This window comes from Ambystoma mexicanum, chromosome 1p (assembly GCF_040938575.1).
Source record: "Ambystoma mexicanum isolate Mex_15411 chromosome 1p, UKY_AmexF1_1, whole genome shotgun sequence".
NCBI classification, from domain to species: Eukaryota; Metazoa; Chordata; class Amphibia; order Caudata; family Ambystomatidae; genus Ambystoma; species Ambystoma mexicanum.
The window spans coordinates 998,558,908-998,584,315 of NC_090921.1; the positions used below are offsets into that span (position 1 = coordinate 998,558,908).

General features: G+C 43.9%; 1 protein-coding gene across 1 annotated transcript in view; it reads left to right on the forward strand.

The window, feature by feature from the left end:
• HYDIN (HYDIN axonemal central pair apparatus protein) overlaps positions 1-25,408 on the forward strand; it is a 3,273,799-nt gene that overhangs the window by 1,840,200 nt on the left and 1,408,191 nt on the right. Inside the window, exons 38-40 of the mRNA XM_069654775.1 lie at positions 7,920-8,072; positions 21,825-21,998; positions 22,554-22,727. Of these exons, the coding sequence (XP_069510876.1) occupies positions 7,920-8,072; positions 21,825-21,998; positions 22,554-22,727 (501 nt within the window). The remainder of the gene's footprint in view (positions 1-7,919; positions 8,073-21,824; positions 21,999-22,553; positions 22,728-25,408) is intronic.

The window sequence follows — 25,408 nt, forward strand, 5'->3', positions numbered from 1 at the left end:
AAAGTGTGGTGAATAGACCCCACCTGTCGCATTTCAACTTCCCCAAATGATCCTCTCATATTGTTCTCTATTAGGTCTGTTAACTCTGTGGGTGACCCCAGACAAGAAACATCCCGTGTCTTTGGGTCCAGATCGGCTTTGAAATTCCCAATACCCTCCACAACATCAGGCTTAGCCAGGTTCGGGTCTGCGGCCTCCACAAACTCAATCATACTGAGGTCACTCAGGTGGGAGCGCTCTGTATGGGCTATTGCACAGAAAAAATTAAAAGGTTTTGGGAACAAAATCTGTTATTTCGATGCCGGCAGTCAGAGTTGTTAAGTTTGCAATAGTTATGTCTGCTTTCTCTCGCAATGCCAAACCAGATCTTACATGACTTCCCGTAGGAGTCTTTGGGTCACCTAAATTCTGTAATCGTTCAGAGACCAAAGCGTCCTCCGAAAATGCCACCATTGTCTCATCTGAAACATTCCACGTCCCCTTGTAGGGCCAGCCCCTGCTCCACCACCACTCTCTGTATTTAGCGAGGGAGTGGTTTGACTTCAGAGCATGTAAGTTGCACAACCAGCCATAGTGCCTTTATTTCAAAGTATTTTATAGAAACTTATATCTACTCACACCAAATCTCTCCCAGTAACTCTGGACCAGTAAACGTTTTGGCTCCCGCACCAACCACACTGCCAAACTACTTAACTGCACTACACTTGCATGGCATTTGCCTTATCTTTGCACCAGAGTCCGCATTCATGCCAATTCCCGCATCATAAATGGTCACACCCACTATCCATTGTTCACATGTCTCCATCATCTCTAGTTGTGGCATGAAACTTATATTTGACGTCCCCTCACTTTTTCTTAGTCTGCTTCTCGCACTTAGTCTTCGACCGTATCACTGTATTCAATATCCATATCACACACTCACCATCTACTAAGGAGTGTACATTCCTTTCTTCCTATCCAGCTGCTTGTGCAGCACCTGGCAAAGTGCCCATTCTGCTTGTATGTATTATACATTCCTCCTGGGCAATGTTCAAAAATGCCCCCCTTTCCTTGTTAGGGTGTCCATTTTAACATTAGTGCGTTCGTTATCTCCTCTGTAGCCGTACAAGCTTTGTCTTTCTTTTTTTGACTTTGCAACATGCACCATCTTGTGTTCTACTCTTTTGGTAATAGAAATCACCTTTTCTACGTAAGGGTCATCTTTATTCCTTCTTTGATTTTTGCCGTCTTTACATGTCACCATAAACTGGCCACCACTTGTCTTCAACACTCTTATGGGTTTCCTGCACTCTAGTTGCAGAATGATCTCTTTCCAATATCACTCTTTTCCTTGGTTAATGGTGGACATCCAACTTTTTAATGATGACCCAGGATTCACTGAGCACTTAGCCACTAAGCTGTGCCTGTTAAATTGGGGATAATGCCATAGATTACTTCCTCTTCATTCCCAAATCAATGCATAAGCATGGCAACCTTTCTCTTCACATGAAAGTTCGGCCTGTACATAGCCGTCAGGTAATTTTGGTAGCGCTTCTTCCGTTGTAGCTTTTTATTTTGGGTTATTAGGTGGCGCATTAGAGTACAGATGGGGAGAAATGGCATATAAGGAGGGACACGCTCCTTGTTGATTGTTGTTTGGTTATTTGTCCACCCATTCACTGCCCATAGCCATGTTTAATCCTTATGGCCATTCCCACTCAGTTCCTTCCCCTCCCCGCACAAACCACCTCCTCATGGGCGCTCATTGAGCTCATTTTAATTAAGCCTTACCATCAAACTTTGCACTCAAAGTGCCTGCCAGTGTTTTTTCAAAGCATTCTTCTGAGAGTAATGAATTAATTGGTGCTGCAAAATGACTACAAATGTCTTAACCAGGTCTGCCTTCAGCCACTCGATTTCTAAGCACTATGCAAGTACTTCACTGAAGTTCTGATAAAAAAACAAGCATTGGCAAAACCAACAGTTTTGATTTGTGTATATGTACTAGGCGTTTTCCAGGCACTGCTATTAGATGCCCAGGTACTCAAACCATTGTGAACCTCCTACCATCAATGGCCAGTTCATACATCTACGACAGTGCCTGGCAAGTGCCTTTCCCGTGCCTACACAAAAGCCCAAACAGTTGGCATTACTTTTGAACTGCTGGTTCTGGTAGGAAGATTGTTGGTACTGTTATACTCTGCCTGCTAAAACATTCTATAATTAATAATTTAAAAACCGGGCTGAGGGCCTACATGTCTGGCCCAGCACAGCCCCGCTCCTCACCGGCAGCACAGGCTGGGATCCAACACTGGCAACGAGGATTGGATACGAATGCACGCACATGGCTGGCAACACGCTCTCCCGCACGCACAAAATTCAACATGGCCACTGGACTTTCCACTGGACTTTCTAAATCAAGGCCCGGCACTCCAACAAGAATAACAGCGGTGCAGCACCGCCATTGACACCACTGGCGTCACCATTTCAAAACCACGGGGGTGCCACACCGGCACTGGTTCCTTTTCACCCATAGACAGATCCATCATCAGTGCGGCCCCGCTGGATGATCTGAATTCAAAGGTTTGAGATGGTGATGAATTGTAAAGACGTCACAATGCCGAGAAAACTGAGATCACTCCTCCTGCTCTATTTTGGCAATGACGTGCTGCACATTTGTGACTACTTGGCTGTGAGCGATGGCGCGGATGTCTATAAAGTGGCAAAGGATGCCCTGACGGCACACTTTATGCCACAATTGAATCCGATTACGAAACTTTCAACTTTTGCACCACAGTGCAAACAGAAGAAGAAACACTTGATGCATACCACACAAGACTCAGGAGACTAACAATATCATGCAAATTTGCTGACATCGAAAAGGAAATAAGGCGCCAAATAATGAACAGGATGAGCTTGGAGAAGCTACAAAGAATATTACTGAGCGAAAAAGGAATCTCCCTTGCAAGAATACTCGAATACAGATGCCAGAGGGAGCTGTCGCACATAAGAGCAGCACAAATGGGGACCACCCTAAATAAATTATAACTTGCACCAGCGACGATAGCAGAAATCGCTATCCGTCCAGCACCGAGGGATGTAAGCAGCGAAACGCACAACACGACACAGGGGCAACCAAGAATACCAGGGCTGACCGAATGTGGATGGTGTTTAGGAGCGCGACATGCGAAAATAAAAGCACAAGGGACCACGTGCAGAGCATGCGGCAGGAAAGACCACAACGCACGTGTCATCATGCCCGCCCCAAAGCACGGAACCGCAGTAGCCTGATGTTGGAACTACTCACATGACGGAAGTTTGGTCACCAATTGCTTCCCACTTACCACACTACTACTGCAGATGTGTTTTGGACCGTGCCCTGTGCCTTCCTAGTCATAGGATCAATCGTGCCTTTGAGACGATAGGATAACCATTGCTACTTGGCTACTCTGGAAGCCTGCGGGCAGGCTGCAGACCGTTACCGAACAACAAGTCTGTTTTCCTTTGTTGCGCTGGGGTACCCGCCCATATTCCTTCTTTTAATTTGTGACGTAGAATGAGGAGACAAATACAGACACAAGTATGCTTGCGCCGGTCTGTCCACCCTTGTTCTCCTACTGCTCAACAGCTAAAGCGCCTGCTCTCTGCTAGGGCTGACAGCAAGCACTTACTGCTGTCAGGCTTCGATCGGTTCCCTTGTAGATGCTCTGCTCATACACTGAAGTCCCCACAATAGAGCCCACTCGTGCAAACGACGTGCATCCACAGAGGAATACAGTTTAATGAAGTGCAGCCAAATTTAATGCCACCTCGCACCTCGAAGACTAGTACGAAGTCATTAACCATCGCTCACTTCTTGAACTTTCAGGTTCCAAAAAAATTTAAATACATAAGTAAATATATCAGCAGCAATTACACGGAGGAGGGTTTAAGAGAGAAGAGGCACCGCACAAATATACTCAAATGTAAGTAAAAATAAAGTGCAAATACAATAACACTTTGGTGTCCTAAATGGGACACGCGCAAAACTTGAATATTCACACAGTTAAGTACCACCATACCAATAGCTTAAAGAGGGGTCAAACGTTAGACAATATCTTCTAGTCCTTATAATTTTGTGAGGCAATACTAACACTCAGCACTAACCTGAACATTTTCGAGCATTCTCCTAAGAACAGAACAAAGTTCAAAATATCTCAAGGTAAGTAACCAGACGTTTGCTTCTTAGAGCTAGTTTATACATGTATTCACAGTTTTCCCATAGGAAGCAATGAGGTGGTTTTTGGAAAGTACTAGAGGCAGCATATAGTTTCCATGTGATGAGTCTGTTTTCCCTTGGGAAATTCTGTAGGGGACCTCCGACAGGGTGCTCAGTCTCAGATTCCACCACCAAAGACCAGGGCCACCAAGCTGGAGGGTAGGGCTTTAAACCCATTAAAACAAATGTAGATCTGGTGGGTGTAAAAATAAGTAGACAACCCAGCACCTCCAAGCTCGCTCAATACCATGATGCCAGGTATGTTATATCCTTTGGGGACAACTGCTCTCACTGTTGGTTTGCGCACTGGAGGTGCAGGGTTCGCAGGAGCACAGTGGGTGCCAACAAAAACAATTGGGTCCTGTGATTCATACTGCTGGCCTCTGTCAGGAACCTTTCAGAAAGGGATCACCACCAGACTGGGCTTGGCTGTAGTTGAAAGAACGACCCTGCCAACAAGGCGAGCAGTTGAAGTGACCCCCTGTGCGTGGTCTGCAGGCGGCAAAACGATGGAACACAGGACTTGTAGCCCTACTAAGGCTCCCATTCAGGGTAGAGTGCAGCATAATAGCAATGTTCCAGGCCGAAGACTGAGGATGCATTGCATGATTCACAGCACCAGGCTGCACAGGATCGAAGCAACAGAAGTCCCCACTTTGGATGCTGTGCTCCAGATTCAGGACAATAACTCAAAGCTTTACAAGGGCGACCAAAGCAGTGCTGTGTTTTGAACTGGCTAGGCCCATCAGTTCAAGGGAGGAAGGCACAATAGAAGGTCTCCCCTGTTGAGTGAAGAGCAGAGCTTTGCCTTGCCATGGATCGCGTAGCCAACGGTGGCCCAGCAGCAGTTCTCCAGTGTCCCTCTTTGACTAATTCATCGTTCAATAACAATGACGGAAGCATGGCTCTAGAAACTTGCCTAAAATGCAAAATCCTGGACTGAGGAGACCGCAGCCCACTTATCAGGAGATCTGCTACATTCAGAATTCTGAGTGGCTGTTCAATCATGAGCAGGGGGGTAATGTACAGCCATGACTCACACAAGGTTTGGGGATTGTATTGGGGCGTCCACAGTATCCTATTCAGTGCAAGCCAAGAAGCCATTTCCCAGGCTTTGGCCAGAGCCCACAAAGGGCATGCTCTTATTGGGCCAAAAGGACAGTGTCACAGGGCTTTAAACAACATGGCCAGCTATTTAGGGTACTGTACAACCTAATATCCTGTCATGCAGTAAAAATGAAAATGTGCACAGGAGTGCACTAAAAAAGGGTAAAAATAAAGGTAGTACTGCCAACAGCCTGTCTGGGCTTCACTAGGTGTGTAACAATGTCAAAAACATAAAAGGGATGTGCAGCAAGGGTCCCCTTGCACTACACCCCTTATGCAATGTAGTGCTTTACCATAGACATAAATGATGGGGCACAGGGTCCCCTTACACTGGTACCCTAAAGGACCAACTAGTGCCCCATATATGAACTTAGTAAAGCCAGGGAGTGAGGTGGAAAAGACCACTTCCAAAAGTGTGTCCAGGAACACAGTCTGCTGAATTGCTGGGGGTGGGGGGATCCCATTGAATTAGTTTGGCAAGCTGCAAAAATATTTGTTTTTCTAATAACACCCATTTCACACGTCAGATCATTTGTTGGCACCAGTATGTATCACAGCTCTCTGGAAGAAGCTGTCTTCCCTGATTGGTAAAATAAGTCTCTGTATGCATTTGTGCTGATTCCTATGATTTGGAGGACTCTTCAGAAGTTCAGGACGGCAGTCAACTCATCTCTGCTTCTGTTTGTGCCAAACTTATCTTGCCAGGTGTAGCATTCAGATCTCCCCGAGATCTCCCCCAGCTCTCAGGAGCAAGGTTACTGGATCTCCCTTAAGCAACGGATCATAGGCTTCATGTCTGCCATGAGGAAAGAGTCCACTGAATTGCCCACCAAAGATAGTACCAAAAGCAAGAGGCTTTGCTGTTACTCTTGAGCTCATGGCGAAAAGATTAACCCTTTCTTGGGGACCTTGGGATGAGATCATATCGTTCATGACCTCCATAGACATTATAGGGTTCCTCTTCGATTCCTTTAAGCACTACTGTTCACCTATTGCTTCATACCCAAACTCTGTAGAGGATTACTTTACTTTGAAAAATGAGGCAATGAAGGGCAACTTTGATTGCCTCCTTCCTCTTCTCTTTCCAGGTGGAGCAAAACTGCTTATTCAATGGGATTTGAATCTGGTTGTATGTTTGTTAATGCACAAGCCCTTTGAACCTATGGTTTGCTATGATCAGACTGACTGTCCGGGAAAACTGCTTTTCCTGTGGCAAGAACATCTTTTAGATCAACTGGAAAACTAGACACACTTTCTTGAAAGGAACATTGTATTTCCGATGGGACAAGGCGATTGTGCATTCAGTCCCCATTTTCAGCCCTCCTCTCTGACTTTCATCTCAATCAAGAGACCATCGTCCCAGCCTTTCACCCACCAATCTGCATAATTACTGGTCTGAGGAGATTCTGCATAACCTGGGTGTTTCAAGTATATTGAAAGCATAACCCGGGAACTAGGCTGTTTAGGACTACAGATCATCAGGGACCTGCTCCTGGCAAGAATTCAGCATAGACAGCCGTATTGTCCCATTAATCCTTCATTACTATGATCTGCAAAATATTCCAATGTCTCCAAGAGTACATTCATATTCCACATATCAAAGGCAGCATCAGTGGATGATTCCTGTTATAGGGATCCATCGTCTGGCCAAGAAGGTTCTCTGCAACCTTTTTGTTTAAACGTGGTGGCCATATGCTATTTCCCCCTCCGGCAGGGTAACATCTGTTTCATCTGGTCCCCAAATTAGTTGGGAAGAAGGGAGAGTAGGAAGAAAGAGAGGAAAAAATTACCTGCATGGTGATTCCTCTTCTTAGTCCTTGCTCTCCCTCATTAGCACAACCACCCGTCCATCTTCACAAGCTTATGCTGTAATTCAACCATTCCTGGTACAATGGAAACAGCGCAATGAACTATGAGTGATGGGTGAACCCTCCTTTTATAGAGACAGGGATTTTGTGCAAGGGTATGTGGTACATTGAGCCCAGTTGAAATGCTTATGGGTCCATTAGCAGAGCAGGCATAGGTATTACCCAAATTGACCTTTTACAATTGACCTTTTGCACAATTGACCTAATTATAGTGGTCCTAATTGACCTTCTGCACAATTGACCTTTATATTATTTTAGTTATTTTATATATGTATTGGGTTGGTTTTGGATTATAAATATAAGGGGATTTGGTGGGGGATTGCAGAGGTTTTGGTTTGGGTGGGGGGATTGCAGGGGGTTTCCTCCCGCATATATGTCCTAGTTGACCTTCTAAATTAGGTCAATTCTCCCGAGGTCAATTGTGAAAAGGTCAATTAGTATACACCCCAGGCATAACACAGCCAGGCTGTGAGGATGGAAGAGCAAAGACTAAGAACGGGAATCACCATGAAAGTAAGTGTTCTCTAAGTTGCACACACATTTGAAAATTGTTATAAAAACAACACTGTGCCTTTGGACATTATGAGTTCTGCACATTACTCTGTCATGTATTTTGGGCTTTCTTTTCTCTGACTCCCTCCATGTCTGTGTGCTCTCTTTTATTTGCACCTTCTCCATGGGCCTTACTCCTCTTCCTTTCCATTTAGGAACCAAATCTGAAGATGAGGAGGAGCATCCCTCCTCGGAGAAACAGGAACTATCTGCTTCCCACCTTGCCCACTCAACTCCCAGCTGTGAAGATTGTCAACCTGAAGATGGGGATGAGAAGGATGGCAAAGGACTGGCATCAGGATCCAGAGGTGAAGATGTACCCGCCAGTCTACCTGTCCATAATTAATAAATCTCTCCAAGTCATTATTACCTTTGTAGCAGGTTTAATGATTGTAGTTCTGCCACCTGCACATCCACTGAATAGTCAGCTGAGCACCTCATGGCACCACCATTACTATCCCTGCTATACACACGTAAATCACTCCATAACATTTAGTTAATGGAACTCTCACTGAAGGTAGCTTGTGGTGATGTTATAGAATGCATATATACCAAAGAACTAAAGGCACGACTCAAACAGGAGCTTGAGCAAGTAACCATATATACCAAGACAGGTTTTCTTCTGTTGGATTTATTGATGTGATTTGTTAATATATAATTTTCTTTTGACATTCTTACACCATCATCTGCCGTTCTTATATCATCTCAATTTGAATGGTGATCCACACGGACAACTTCACAGTAATGTTTTATATCAACAAGGTGGGCAGTGTTCATTTAAACATGTCTCCTAGCAAGAGAGATTTGATCTTGTCATTCAGAAGGCAATCTCCCTGACATTGTCTCATCTAGCAGGAAATAATTCCACTGTGAGAATACAGGCTGTTTTTCATTAATAGGGGCTTTCCTCCAATGATGACTTCGATCCAAGGAGATTGCTTTGTGCACAAGTTACATACCCGGGATGTAGAAGGAGCATACCAGGGGTCTTGGGTGAGAGGGGTATTATCTGCTTCTCCACTGGCAAAGTACTTTCCATATTTCTTTCAGAAGTTTCACTCATCTGTTAAGTCATTTTTAAACTGTGAAAAAGCTTTATGGCCGACTCATCTGGTTCTCATATTTCATCAACTTGGCATATGTTCCTTGCTAGCCTCTTCTTCTCAGGTAAGAACTTCACTCACAGAGAGGAAAGGGAGATCACATGTTGCAACCCACCTCATTTGCTGAACATGAGCACTTGGTGTCTGAGAGCTTGAATGATCACTGCTTAAACCTCTCTGGGGAAAACATAGCCATTATGGGTGAAGTCTGGAAGCAGTTTTCCTGAAAACAGTACAAAGGAAAGGGAAATTGTTTCAGGCAATGTGCTCTGCACAGATGTAGTCATGCACGGTCATGTTCATTGGATCAATCAATCAAAACTATTCTTTATTTCAGTGCATAGGCCATAAGAGCAGGCATAAAACCAATAAAAATACACATGTCAATAGCATACATATTTTGCTTAAATATATGGTTAAAAAAACCTTTACAATTCATCAGATTAAGAACAATTCATCGTCGGATTAAATAACATCAGTAATTCATGCATATAGTAAATATACAAGAAAAAACGGTATTTAGATAAAATATACAGTTCATATTTCGCTGACAGCCAATTAAAAACAATAGTTACATTTTATAACACCACATCCTTGTATTAGGTGCTCTTACAGAAAGCTACTGCATCAGCTGATGATCTTACACCATGGTTCACAATGCAGTGTTTCAAGTTACTCAGACGAAATTGTAATAACCAAGACAAACAAACAGAAAATGTTGTAGAGATTTGTATGTGCCTTCGGAGAAGGGGCAACAGTTGGACCTTGTTTTAAACCACAGATTAGTTTGGGGTGACAGTGGGAGAGTATTCATTCGCAATTTCATGTACAATGTACGTTCTAACAGCGATTTAATATCCTTTAAATAACTCTCACGTTCATATGGAGATTTTTCCTTCAGCTAATTCCATCCTGTGGCCAATGCCAAACAGTTGATCACCCTTCTAAATTGAGCCCAATCTCTGTTCACATCTTTTATTATCACCTTGCTGTTAGGTTGCAACAAGGTTGGATGCTCCCCAAAATAGTCTAATTGCAATTGGTATAATAGTGACTTAATGTGTACCAACCATGAAACCTTCAGTGGCACTTCTCAGCCCATTAGGTCTAACAAGGCCTCTTTGTAGCTCATCAGCTCACTGTTTGACCAAAGCATGGCCCAATACAACAACAGCTTAAATGCTATGATATCGCTTCTCAGTGTCTGCCCTAGTTCAAAGTAAATGGGCTGGCTGGGAGCACTTTTTGGCAGCATGCATTATGATTTAGATTGGTTAATAGTGAGGACTTTCTTATCGCAGAAATCACTGAATTTCTGTACAATTTTATTCAGGCTGCTAGATGTGCAAGAAATTAGAACTGCATCATTTGCAAAGAGAAGAATGCTGATTTTCCAGACACCCAGTTTAGGTGAATTAGTGTAATCAACAGACAAGCTGCTCACCACGTCCTTGAAATAGATGGCAAAGCGTATTGGTGCAAGAACGCAACCTTTAACCCGTTTTTTCGACAAGGAATTGCTTTGCAGTTTCTCCTCCAATTCCGCATCTCACTAATGCAGTATTATTAGTGTACAGCTGAAGGATAGCCTTCAAAAGGGGTTTAGGAATATTCATATGTATTAGGGTTTTCCACAGCCTTGAGCGGGGGATACCATCAAATGCTGTTTTGAGGTCAACAAATAGGTAAAATAGCATTCCTGAGGTCAATTTGATGTATTTCTTGATCGAATCACCTAGCATAAAGGCTTGGTCTGTGGTGCTTACTGCCCTTTTGAAACCTGCTTTAAGGTCACTAATGTAATTCTCCTCAGGGACCCACTCTGTTAGCCTGTTTAGAATCAGCTTGCCAAAGATTTTTCCTGTGGCATCTAACCAAGAATTAGGGCGATAGTTGCCTGTGAGATTACACCCCCCTTCTTATAGATGGGGACAATCTCTGCCTGTATCCAAATGTCTGGTATTTTACCTAGTTTGAAAACGAGGTTCATTACAGATTGGAAATACACAGTCCATACTTTTGGCTGCAGTTTAAACACATCGACTGGTATCTATTTGGCCTGGGGTGGCAGATAACACTGTTCCAAACTCTGCTCTATTCTCTTTATATAAATGAGAGAAATGAGCAAACCACAAATCCTTGGTGATCGCTACTTCAAACGCTATCCCCTAAAAAGGCGATTTGCCAAAAGGCCTTTTTCGAATGGATTGTGTCCTTCCACGTATTCCTCATCTTTTGACATGTATTGTCCAGCTTCAGCTGCCTCGGAAAACATTTTTTGGCAGAGGGTGCTGTGCGTCTATGGCATCGACTCTATGTCCCTTGAAGGCCTCCGTCGAGGGTGTTGTCATCGAAGGCATATATAGCACGCGCAGCGCCCGTTGGCTTCAGTTCCATATTTCTGCAACAGCGATAGCTTGGAAACAATACGGCGAGCTTCTTCACTCTTGTGAAGACTTTACTATTTCGAGATCGAGATGTCCTCCTCATGGACACGACGACTCCTAAATCCGGTTTCAAAAAGTGTGATGAAAGTCCTTGAAGGAACGTAAGGGGAAGTTGCAGATAGACTGAATCCCTAAGTCCCCTACCCGGACTGTGAAACCTTCGACTGACGAGTCGAGAGGCAACTCTCCTCGTAGGAAGAATGCCAAGCGGTCTAGATCGATGAGTGGCTCACACCAGTCTTCTTTGTCCTTAAAGAAATCGAAGAGAAGGCACTGCAGGTCGACTTCATCGTTGGACGCTTCCCCCGAGACGGTGGCTTGTCCAACTAAAAAATCCACTCCGGTCCAGTGGGAGGCCTTCCAGGAAGAGATGCTCAAAATATTCGAAAAACAAAAAGGGCTCGACCTAAATCCTGCATGTCCTCCAGCCCGGGATGAAGTCCCGATCTGCATCCTGAGGCCTCGATCCAATGAAGTTTCATCAAAGGATCTGTCGAGTCACAAACATAAGTCGAGGTTGAGGTCGTCGATGCCATCAACACCCTCGACACGGGCGGCACCTTCGACGCCAGCCAAACCCTCGACATCGAGATAGACACCGAAGGCATCGACGCCAGCTGCACCATCATTGCTAGCTGTGCCTTCGATGCCGAGCGCCACCAATGGCATCGATAAAGAAATGTTCGACAACTACTCCAGTGTTGAACCCAGGAAGGACTATTTTAAGTCTTAATTTCATCTGGAGGAACAGTCTGAGGCCCCATCTGGCCTACAATATGGTACACCTAATGTACCTGAGAGTTTCATTGCAGAGGAGTCCAGGATGAAGTACCTCTATACAATTTGCAGACTGCAAGTGGGGTGGATACCTCACCTAAATTGGAGTTTGCGAAAACAGAGGCTGGGGAGCTTGCCACTGCGTCCTGCAGGCAACTCATGTCAAAGGTAGTGGACTAAATGGGTTGGAGTAGACCTCCATTGCTGTACAAACAAGATGACCTTACTGACATCTTAGACAAGGGTCCGCAGTCGGATCCCATTCTACCACTCCACATTGCTTTGCAGAAAAGGGTGGCAACGAATTGGGAGACACCAGACACCAATCCGGCTGTAAATAAGAACTTGACCAAGAAGTACTGCCCTTCCAGTAGTGACCCGATTACCTGTCAAAACACCCCACTCCGGAGAGTCTGGTGGTGCAGGCAGCTACTGCGACATCTAAACAAGCTGCATACCCTACCATCCCTCCTGATAGGGACTACAAACGAGTAGATGGATGGCAAGGAAGGTATTTTCCATAGGGAGTATGGCACTCAAATCTGCCAACTCCACATGTGCCCTCGCAAAGTTTATGTTCACTCTATGGGACTGCATTTACATGGCGGCAGAGCACATTCCCGAGGGGGGATGAAAGAGACGACTTCTTAGCCATAGTTGAAGACGGCAAAGAAGCCATGTGCAAGTCTCTTCAGTCAGGTTTGGATTCTGCTGATAGGATCAGCCGAGCCATGTCTACCAGCACTGTGATGCGCAAGTTTGCGTGGTTGCGGAAGACGGGTTTTGCACCCGATGTGCAATCCAGACTTCTCAACATGCCTTTTGATGGGTCTCACCTTTTTGGCAACAAGGCTGATGAGTCTTGAAGTTGCAGACCTCGAAGGCGGCATCCAAATCTTTAGTCTCCGCTTTAGCCAACCTCAGCCTTTTTCGACCTAGTGGACAACCTTGGAGGGGTAGATCTTTTTACTACTACTCCTCAGTTGGAAGGGCGAGAGGAATGGCCAGTCAAAGGGGCCAAAGAAGATTTCCTCGTGGTGGACGAGGGAGGGGTGCAAAACCAGCTCAAGCAGCTGCTTCCTTACCATTTTCCGCTGCATCAGCTGACTCAAAACCTCTCTGAGGTCTTGAGTCACAGTTCACGAGTGGGGGGCAGACTGTCTCAGCATCTAAAAGAATGGTGAGACATTCCTTTGCATGCTTGGGCTTTAGAAACCATAGCCCATGGTTACTGCCTTCCTTTTATAAGGAGACCTCATAACAATCCACCGGGGAACCACTCTTTGAGGATTCCAGATCTGCTCATTGTGCAGGAGATTTTAACCCTGTTGGGGAAAGGCGCTATAGAACTGGTGCTTCTAGCATAGAGGAATAAGGGATGGTAGTGCCCTTATTTCCTAATACCCAAGAACGACGGAGGACTGAGACCCATCCTGGACTTGAGATGCTTGAACAAGTTCCTCAGAAAGGACAAGTTCAAGATGGTCACACTTTCTCAGATCCTTCAGGCCCTCCAACTGCAGGATTGGTTGGTGTCATTGGACCTTCCGTATGCTTATTTTCATGTGCCAATCCATCTCAAGCACAGAAAATATTGGAGGTTTGCAGTTGGCGGTTCTCATTATCAATTTCAAGTTCTGCCATTCGAGCTGACCTCCGCCCCAAGGGTTTTCACCAAACTAATGGTGGTGGGGCAGTGTGGAGAGGGGGGATTTAGGTCTACCCCTACCTGGATGATTGGCTGATCAGGGCACGTTCTCCTGAACAAGTCCTGGATTATCTCAACGTCACCTGCCACTTTCTTCACAGACTGGGCTTCTCCCTAAATTACAAGAAGTCCCATATGACACCTTCTCAGAAACCCCAGTTTATCGAAGCTGCACTGGATACTTCCTTGGGAAAGAGCTCACCACCTGAGGTGAGGGCTCAAAACATTCTCCAGATGGTCACCAAATTTCAAAGTGCCCAGTGTCTCCCATCCTTTGATTTGTTTTTTGAGGTTGCTCGGTCTCATGGCATCCTGCATTTTTCTGGTGCCAGAGGCCTGCCTGAGAATGAAATCCCTTCAATGGGCTCTCAGAACTCAATGGTCCCAGTTCTCAGGAAAGATGTTGGACCTACTTCAGGTTCCAAGCAGGATAGCACAGGGTCTTCTGTGGTGGGCCTGCAAGGACAACATTCTGAAGGGAGAACCCTTTTGGCAACTATGGCCACAGATTACACTAGTGACGGATGCCTCACTCACGGGGTGAGGAGCCCACACCAACGATCTGACAGTCCGCCGTTGTTGGTCTACATCAGAGTCCAAACTACATATCAATCTTTTGGAGCTGAGAGCAATCAGACTAGCACTGAAGGCCTTCCTGCCCTCTTTACGGGCAAAGCATGTCCTGATAATGATGGACAACACAGTGGCCATGTACTACCTCAACAAGAGAGGAGGTGTAGGGTCACTACCACTGTGCAGAGAGGCAATGCAACTCTGGTACAGAGCAATACAAGAAGCAATCTCCCTATCGACAGTTCACCTAGCCAGAGAGGAGAACACAGCAGCGGACGCTCTGAGCAGGTAGCGCACAGTCTCCCATAAGTGGGAACTATCTCAGGCACTCATACAAGAGATGTTCACCATTTGGGGAACCTCTCAAGTGATCTGTTCACGACCAGTGTCGATCGTATGTGCGAACTGTACTGCTACAGGGAATTTCCTCCAAGAGCAGCTCTAGGAGACATGTTTGTGGTGGGCTGGAAATTTCCACTCCTGTATGCATTTCCTCCAGTCCCTGTCATTCCTCAAGTGATAAGGAGGTTGAGAAAGTTCGGGAAACACATGATCCCAATTGCCCCAGATTGGGCCAGGAGGACGTGGTACCCAGACCTTCGGAACATGTCCATCTGTCCTCCAATATGTTTTACAAAAAGAGAGGACCTTCTCTCTCTCGAGAGAGAGGAGGTTTGGGTTTTCCATCCAGAGGTCAAGACACTCAACCTTCACGCTTGGTTTCTGAAAGGCTGAGATACAAGGATTGGGACCTCCCTGATGACGTAATGGAGGTTTTGCTTTCGGCCAGAAGGCCAGCAAGAAATTCTTTGTAGCATTGCTGTTGGAACAAATTCTGTAGCTGGTGCAAAGACAAGAATATAGACCCTTTCCTGTGCAAAACACTGGATGTTTTATCCTTTTTTCTATCTTTAGCTAATCTGGGGCTCTAGATTGGTACTATTAAAAACTATTTGGCAGTGCTGTCCATCTTTAAACGCTCGACAGAGGAATGTTCCTACTTCAAAATTCCACTCGTGCCACTATTTCTAAAGGGACTCACCAATGTGCCCCCCCAACCCTAAAATTCCTAATGGGTGCACCTTTTGAACCATTATACTCATGTCCTTTAAGGTTGCTAACCTTTCAAACCCTTCTATTGGCAGCTCTAACATCAGCCCCTTAGAGTGAGCGAGTTGCAGGCACTTACGTCTAAGCCACCCTTTACTACCTTCCACAAGTATAGGGTTGTTCTAAGGGTCAAACCTTCATTTTTTACCAAAGATCATTTCTGATTTTCACTTGGGACAGATAATTGTTCTGCCTGGTTTCTATATCCCACCTCATCCTAGCATGGAGGAAGAAAGACTACACAGGTTGGACCCTTGTAGAGCTTTAAGCTTTCATATATCCATAATGTCAAAACTGCGTATTGATGACCAACCTGTCATAAACTGGGTCAGGCTGTCTCTAAGCAGACCTTATCCAGATGGATAATTCTGGCCATTTCAGAATGTTACATATTGGCAGCAAGGAGCCTCCGGAAGGTTTAAGGGCCCATTCCACCAAGGGGAACGCTACCTCTACAGCCCTGCAAAGGGGTGTACCAATAAAAAACATTTGTGAAGCGGCAACATGGTCTACTATAGAAACATTCACAAAGCATTATTGCCTGGAATCTTCCCTTGGTCAGGATGGTAACTTTGGTAAAGCAGTCCTGCATTCAGTTCATGACAACATGTAAAGTAATATTCTACTCCCTCCTCCAAATTAAATACTGCTTTGGGAGTCTGTCAAAAGATGAGGAATACGTGGGAGGACACAACCCATTTGAAGAATAAGTTACCCCTGGTAACGTTCTTTCGACTGGATGTTCCTCCCACATATTCCTCATTGCCCTCCCAGCGTACCCCACAGTAGAATTCCCCATTATATTACAGCTTTTGTTCCTTCAAGGCCGAGTACAGTCACTCCCGTGGTTATGCAGGTATTTCTGCTGCAAAGGGAAAAAACAGTACTGAAGCCAACGGGTGCTGCGCATGCTATAGATGCCCTCAATGGACTATATAATGACTCGATATCCCTCGACGGAGGCCTTCCAGGGACATCGAGTCGACGCAATCGAAGCACAGCGCCCTCTGCTGAAAAAGTCTTTCTGAAGCAGCTGAAGCTGGACAATACATATCAAAAGATGAGGAATACGTGGGAGGAACATCCAGTCGAGAGAACGTTACCAGGGGTAAGTAACTTGTTCTTTTGGTCTAACTGCCTCGTTTAGTTTCTCCCATATATTAAGGATTTTGTTTTTCTTTTTTTGTTTGATCATTTCTTTATATTCACATCTGATGCATGGGATGTTCCCCTGGTCATGAAATGTATTAGATTTAAATGCTGCCAATAATTCACCTTTTTAAATTCTGCACACCCAGTCAAACCATCCATTGTTCCTTTGCATAATCCCCCTGGTTACCATGTTTTTCTAGTGTAAAGTCAGATGGACTAGAAGAATCCTTGTTGTCTCACTTATTTTCCACGGGTCCTGATCACTTGCACTGTTTTGTGAGAAAACGATTTCAAGAATTGGAAGTATGTCAGAGAAAATCAATAGGATAGTTAGCTCTAAATCTATCCTTTCCCTATTCCAGACTCCTTCTCTTATTTGTAGGAGTAGCTTTTGGCCATTACAAGGTGGTTCCCTTCTATTATCAACATTGTTTATTGCTATGTATGTGCAGACTGGATAGTGGTCTCTTTCACACCTGCAATGAACAGACAGATTGTTCATTAGCTTTCAGTGGGGTAAGTTTGCCATGATACAGTCCATGCGTCTCAAAGTTGTACCTTTTATGGTATGTGTGGATGGTGGTATGTCCCCTAAATCCACCTTTACGTGCCCTAATCACCATTCTAAATAGAAGCTCAGCAGTTTCCAGGGCTTGCTTATAATGTCACCTTGCCGCCTTAAGTTGCAGAGAGGGAACAGCCCAAACTTGATAATCTTCATAAAGAAAATTTGGCAGCTTGCTATGTGACTGGAGCTGTAGGTTAACATCTCCCACAATCAAAACAAAGTCTCTATTGCTGCTAGTGGATGGACTGTCAGTAACCATGTATTCTAACTGGGACATAGTTTCCATGCATATTTTCCGTAGGGACAATTATATACATTTAAAAGAAAGATGTGTTGTAAGTTGGGTAACGTAATGTAAGGCACAACAGGTCTGAGGAATTTGTGTCATGTATAATGACTTGTGCATAAAGAGCAGTTTTGATCTATATGCTCAAACCCCCACTCAGCCGCCCAGCTGCATTCTGGGGTTTGCTAGCAGAGATAGCAAAGTTCATATATCAAACCAAACTTGGGGATCATATGCCCAAGTCTCTTGAAGACAGACAATATAGTTGATAATCAAACTGATCCAATTCACGTCCTCAAAATTCTTGGCAAGTGCAGTGATGATCCAGTTTACAGGACTCAGTGAATCGGTCAGATGTAACTTTAGATAGTGTTTGCTCTGGGATAGAAATTGTTATTGGTGTGTGCGGGTTAGCCGGTCAGTCCAAATTCTCACTGCTCTGCTTATTTCTTATTCAGAGCTTGGGTGAATTTAAGCAGTTTTTTAATGTATTAGTTGGAGCCTTTGAGGAATTTCATATCCTCAATTACCCACATTTCTAGATGGTAAACTTTTTTTTAATTTATTTTTGAATTTATAGAGTGCTTTTGCCAACGCACTGTACAAAACTTAGTTTAAAAAATGTGATAAATTTACAAACTTCAGGAAGAAGTGAGAAGAACGAAGAGTAGCCAATGCAGAAGAGGAACACGACGACAAAAGGTCAGTCCAGTGTTTAGGGTCCAAGAACATGAATGAATGAAATCTGCATTGTACACAAGGAGGACAAGGAGCTTTCAGTAGAAAATAAGATGAGCAGTGTGTCCGAGTTGGTACATAGGCTAAAATTAGAGAGGAAAAATTTGAGGCAGCAAGACCACGGATACACTTAAATATGATGCAAAAGAAACTAAACTAGGGTGGCCAAGAAAAGGAAACTAATAAAGTGAGGCAAAAAGAGATACGACAATGCGAGAATGTTGAGGGAGAGAGCAGAGCAATAGAATATCAGAATTAAAGATAGACTGAAGGTGAGAAAGAACATAGGCAGCCAGTTCCACAAGAAGAGAGGAACAGTAATTGAAGCCCGGAGGATAGCATTGTAAGGATGCAAATTTTAGCAACTGAGGAAGTAAGAAAAGCTCAAATTCTATGACTGTTGTAGAGAGGTTGGGGGCAGGGCCAAGCAAGAATAGAATATGGTTGCAAAAGAAAAGTCAAAATTAACACCTAGATAATGGGCACTACTAGACCAGGAAAGAGGAGAGTCTAGATAAAAAGAAATGGATGAAGGAGGAGATCAGTCATTGGGGGGAAGGAGCAGGAAAGAATGGAACCTGTTTTTAGAAAGATTCATATGAAGAGATAGAGAAAGCATCTCGTCCTTGATAGATGATACAGTAGGAAATGGATGAAGTGAATCAGAAATGTAGGATTTGCGAATCAGCATAGAAATTATAGGAAAAGGAGACAAAACTGAAGAATAGGTGTAAAAGGAAAAACGTAACGGGCTAAGGACAGAGCTGAACAGGGGACTGATACAACAGAGAAGGGGTAAAGAATTACCAGCCCGGATACAGCTTATGTGCAGTCAGAAAGTTAAGTCTAGGCCCAGGACAAGACAATACCAGATATACCATGGAAAAAAGAAAATAACAAAGAATAGAGTGATCTGCCATATCAGAATTGGCCAAGGTCAAGAAGAATAAGAAAAGATTTTTTTATATGATGATGGAAGTAAGAAAATTGGTAGCTTGTAAAAGAGCAATCTCCATAGTTTGAGTGGGGTGAAACTCATATGCCAAAATAAGGATAGTTTGATTCCTGTTCTGAATAAAGCAGAGAGTGAACAGCACGTTCCAAGAGTTTTGATAGAAAGGAAAGAAGAGAGATGTGACAATAGTTGGAGGGATGGGAAGGATTGGAAAAAGGCGTTTTAAGAATAGAAGGAAAAACAGCAGTGGGCAATGATGAATTAAAAGAACAGTTCAATAAGGCAGAAAGATAGGGCATATAGAAAAAATTTGAATGCTGAAAGCGGATAAGATAGGGCAGCAGTAGGATTAGCCCATTCAAGCAAAAGCGAAAAAGGATATTCCAAGAGTGAGGTAAAAGAAGAGGGTGTGGATGAAGGAGGAGAAAGGGGAAATGTTAAAACAGCAAGAAGAACCCAAAGAAAAAAAAAGATGATCACAGAGTATCAATCTTAGAAGTAAAATGGTAAACAAAGTCTAAAGGCAAAAAGGGTGGAACTAAGTGAAGGGCCCGGAATATTATTATATTGGAGTATTAAGGAGAGGAAAAAGAGGGTGCAGGTGAGGATTGAGGGTAGGGATAAGAGATTGATAGTAAAGGCACTTAACATGAAAAAGACGAGTCATAGGTTGCATGAGGAAAGGACAAAGGGCCTCATCACGAATGGGCAGTATCCCAGCGGTAAATCTGCTGGGATATTGCCCAGCGCAAATAGCATTACTGCAAGTTGTGGTACAGCGATAAGTCCCCATTTATATTGAGTCCATAGGTCTCACTTGGGCATTTTTGGCACCATTACCGCAACGCTAATTGAACCGCAGTAATTGTGCCGAAAATGGGCAGGAAGTTGGCGCATTCACCTCCAACTCAAAGCTAGATGTGAATGCTCTGAGGTCTGTCCAAACTTGGAATTGACCGGAGCATCAATGCAACGGTAATCGCATTACTGCCGCATTTTTACTGCTCCGCCCAACCCCTGATGAAGCCCAAAGTGTCAAGTTCAGGTGGATAGTGTCATTTTTTCCATCATTGTTGCCGAATTCTTAAGTGTCTGCAGTTGATTTACTAGAAGACATAATCCATGGTTCGTGAGATTTTCGAGAGCGGACAAAAGGGAGGGTAGGGTAAAGAGAATCCAAGGTTGAAGACTTTATGGTGGAAAGGATAAGAGACGAAGAAACAGGATGAAAAGAAGACCAGGTATCACGAAAAGGTGGTGAAAAATGTATGTAAGATGAAAAGGAAAGGTCATCAAAGCAACAAAGATCATGTTGAAGATTTTAAACATTAAGGCGAGAGGAAGGTTTGATACAAGGAAAAGAAAGAGGAAGGTGAGCAGAAAGATAGACGGGAATGCAGAAACAGAAGTGTCCGTAGTAGTCCTAAAGATCACATCTTGAGATGACCTAGAAGTGTGGGAAGGTGTGTCCTCTCCAACCTCTTCTGATCTGCCTTTTACCTCGTTAGGTGTGAAGATTCCTGAATGTTGAATCCTTTCACAGGAAGGAGACTGTATCACAGCAGTGTTTCTGTCTTTGTCCACACCTTCACCCACCTCCGCTTCTAGTTCAGAACATAGTCCCCACTGGCTTACGTATAAGAGGTATGCAAGGTTTGTTTGTTTGTTTGTTTATTATTTATAGCGCTCGCCAGACCCGAAGGTAACCGGGCGCGTTGTTCAAGGATACTTTAAACTTTACAGGTTACGCATGTTTACAAGTAGTGGTTATACATGGTAGAAATTACATAATGCAGGACAGTAAGGAGAATATACATTGTGCATAATATATACATAACATAAGGTGAACAGATAGGAGTAGATGCAGACCTGCTCATTGTGGGATGTCTATAGAAGGGAGTCCAGTACACAGAGGTGGGCCAAGCCGAGGAATGTGGACTTGCTCCTACTTCATGCATGTCTCGCATGCAAGATCCCATGAGCGCTGAACTGAGTTCCTAAATATGGACAATGCTAGCTGCTACTATTCATTACTTAGTCCTGTTTATCTCACAATATGCCACTCTCCCAGTGCCCGGGAGCAGCATCTAAAGGCAGAGGCAACATCAGAGTGAGCTGCCGTATGACATATTAGGAGCTTATTTAATAAACAAAGAAAACCTGTCAATTTTCTAGGAGCAAAGGTTCCAGTGTCAATACAAGCGAGCACATATAGCCACCATGTTTTTCTGCAAGTTCAAAGGATGAGACAGGGCTAGAGAATGAGTGATGCATGGCAAGACACAGTGACCTGCTGGCACATATAATGAGTAAGAGACCCCAAGAGAAAAAGATACAGAGATACAGGAGGCATTGGAAGGGAGATGGGCATGGAAAGATGGACTACTGCAGAGCCTGCAGTATAAAGCTTGTTATTTCTGCACCAACTTACTGAGGTGTTTGGCATAAGTGAAATTCTCTGTTCCAATGCCCTGGGTCCTAGGCTTCCCACAATAGAAGGTGGTGTATCGTAGAGCTTATTCCTTTTGATGTCCACAGGTTCTTGCCACTAACGACTGTAGGTGAAACTTTTTGGTATAATTAGCTTAATTAATGGCATCATCTCAGTTATTTACCCTTTATTTAAACCTTGATTTTACACAGCTGGAAAACCTCAGATCATTGACGAGAACAATGGAAAGGCTGTGGGGGAGTTGGATAATAACCCAGTGTCTAAAGCAATAGCACGACATCTTGGAATCGACATCTCTGCTGAAGGACACGCGGCCAAGAACCGGAGGGGCATTACTGTAATAGTACACGGAGCACCCTTAACAGGTATTGGAAAGAACCTCATTAAGGTGAATGTGGGTTATGCCAAGGGTGGAGAGACGGAAATCGCAGAAAATGAATAAAGCAGCAGCAAGAAAAAGGACAATATAGATTGGGGCGGGGGGTTAAAAGAGGGTTATTTTCCCATAATTGGCAAACACAAAATGGACTAACAGTTTACACATAATTGGCTAATTCTAAACATATTTTAATTTGAATATTGCGCTGAATTAGAAATATGAATTTACAATTCACATGTGTTTTATGTAGAAATGCATATAATTGTTATATTGTTATTATTGTAAAACCTTCTTCTCACCCCTCAGTGTTTCTAGAGAGATGGAATGCTTGTAAGCAAAAACTGCATGCACTGGATATCTGAACTTTGGCACCATTTGAGCCCTTTACACTTGCTTAATTACTGTGGGCATCACATTTAGTGGCAGTTTCTTGGGACAGCAGGTGGATGTCGCATCAACAGCTGATAACTTTAAGGAATAAAATACAAATAGGCTTGATTTCTTCTGGTGCACCTGATCTGAGTATTATGGTTTCTTCCAGGAAAAACAACCACTGCCGTCGCACTGGCAAAGTACTATGGTGCGGCCTGCCTTTCCATTGACTCTGTGATCCTGGAGGCTATTTCAGATGGTAGCAGCCAAGCAGGGCTAAGAGCAAGGGAGATGTGTATCCGGGCAGCGTTGGAGCAGGCGCAGAGGGAGTCTGACGACAAAGGTAAGCCCTTCCCCAGACTAATGAACATTCAGTTAGAAATGGTCTGCAAAAGCAAATCAATAAAGAAAGTGAAGAACAGCCACCAAACAGGACAGCCGGGAGCTGGCATGATCTGAGGCTTTCCTCGAAATGTTAGCTTTTGACTAAATTACATTTCTTCAAATTATTTTTTTAAATATTGATTCCATTGTCATGCGTTGATGTCATGCTCTTTATGATTCAGTGTACACAGTGGCCTTTTCTGCTCCTTTTTTGTCAAAAGGGATTTGCTCTTAAATATGATTGTCACCCACACCACTTATGGGAAGGTATGTTGGCTTTCAGGCATGTTCCTTTTTTTACATACATTTGTATTGTTGTTGCTTGGCATCAAACAAGCAAGCCAAATTAAAGTTGTTAGTTTTCAGTATTGCCTCACTGTTTAAGTTTGAGCACCTAACATTTTTTTTGCAAGCTGTCGCAACAATATCTTATCAGTCTCTTTAATCTTAGATGCATAAACCTCCAGAGTTTTTGCATCCAGGCACCTATCTACATCTTACTGATGAAGACCTACGTACGTTGGGTTCCTTTTTAGACAGCATAGACCTGTGGTGGTGTGACAGTTGTTTGATCTCAGGGGATGCCGCCAAAGCAGAGTTGCGCTGCAAAATAACTTGTAAACATCGACATCCCAACCTCTGTGTTTAAAGTGTGAACTAGATTGGTAAGATGCACCTTGTCAGCCTTTGAGATCGACACTGTATATATACTTCGGATTCTAGTGGTACTTCTGAATGGTAATGTGGACACAAATGTATGATTGTGGGTGGTAGAAATATACCTAATTCTGTACTGGCAGTCTTGTCTAGAAATGTATTTGAATCATTTATTTAACCTATACCAAATGAAGGACACCCAATTAGGCAATGAAACATAATTGTATGTTGATACTCTGCTGGTGCCTTTGTGTAGCATACCTATCGCAACAAACTATTAAAACGTTACCAGAGAATTAGAAAATAATAGTATGTTTGGTTAAGTAGTGCTTCCTGCCGAATTCCTCCAGCTTCTAAACAATGTAATAATATGTCACTATTACCCCATTTTAATAGCATTTCATCCTTGATAAATCAAGTACTAAGTTGGGCCATCCACGTTTCTTTTCGAATTTGCAAAGTGCAGGCTGCTCTTATGTCTGAGAAAAGCTCTTTACTCGTGAGTATGACCGGATATAACATATGCATAGACTATTTAAGTGATTGCTAAACGAAGAGCACACTCTGACCTTATTTGAACCATGCAATATTTAGCCTGCAATAAAATTCTAAATTGGATTCAAAAGGCCTGTAGTACTACAGTCCTAAAGCTGCAGCAACACCCATTGAGAGGATTGTCACACTCCAATAACTGCAGCTGCATATATAAATCAACAACATTTTGGTGAGCATGGTTTGGGCCTCATGTTGGGTTGGCCTTGATTGAAATCTGGGAGTTTATCTTTGAGGTTTGCTTGAGGGGGAGAGGCATTAGCCATGGTTGTGATGGATACTCAGCAGACTCCTTATCTTTGAAACCGCCATCCACCCGTCCGGGAATGCAGAAATTTTAAATCATACTTGCATGCCACCATGAGGCGTCACCCATACTGGCGGCACCCTGAGGCCACTTTATGGCCTCAGCCAGAAGTCACCATGCCTAGATCACTGACTGCCCAAGCCCAACAGTTCCTTTCCAATGCCACGGGTTGCCGGACTTGGGTACGCACTTAGAATCTTGGACTACAATGATCAAGCAAATGTAATGTGTTGCTCTATTTTTTACTTTGTTTGCCTTTTTTTAAGAATTCTTAACTACAATACATAGTAAGGCTTAGTCGGCAGGGACTGCGACAAGTGTTCAAGAACGAGTCCAGTACCGACACCCATGAACGTTGGATGTGGTGTCTGTGGAGTTGTCACTGCAGCAAGAGCTGCAAGGATTGTATGGGCTTATCCTCAAAAGCCAAGCACTTGAGACTGCATACTATACATGTCCCAAATTAAGGAGTCAAGCCCTCTGCAAGAAGGTTGCATGGGCTCATCAGAGCCTATGCTGGCACACTCTGAGCGCTCTGGGCAGAGTAGTTTGCAAGTGGAAGGGCAGAGTATGCATCACATAGGGGAGTGGATGCCTTTCTACACTAGACAGAGGCCCAGGCTACACCATTGGTGAGTAAGAGGATAGTTTTACAATGGCCAGAGATCGTTTTGGCTCTATCATACTTGATGAGCATAATGCTGAGGTCTTCAGAGTCTTCCTGCTAGTGGCTTAGATATCTCACATGAATTAATGCTGAATGAGCAGGTACAGTGGGCCTGATGAGGAGGGCAGTTAAGTGCCCTGATATTACTGTGCCCTTTGCTGTGATGCAAAGTGAACAGGACAGTATCACTAAAGGAATGCAGAGGACCAAACTTTTCTTGCATTTGAGGAATAGTTTAAGAACCCGGTTGGAAACATTTGAGAGAAATGGGTCTGTCCTTGCATTCAAAAAGTCTTTTTAGGAATTAGACTAGTGAAGGGGCACCCTTCTCGCCTTTTTAACTGACAATTGGCAGATTCTTTCGTGGTTCATGCCTGCTAGAGTGAGACTGAATGTTTTCTCATTCCTTCCTGTCCTTACCAGTCTTCGAATCAACACGGGAGCTGCTGAGCCCCGC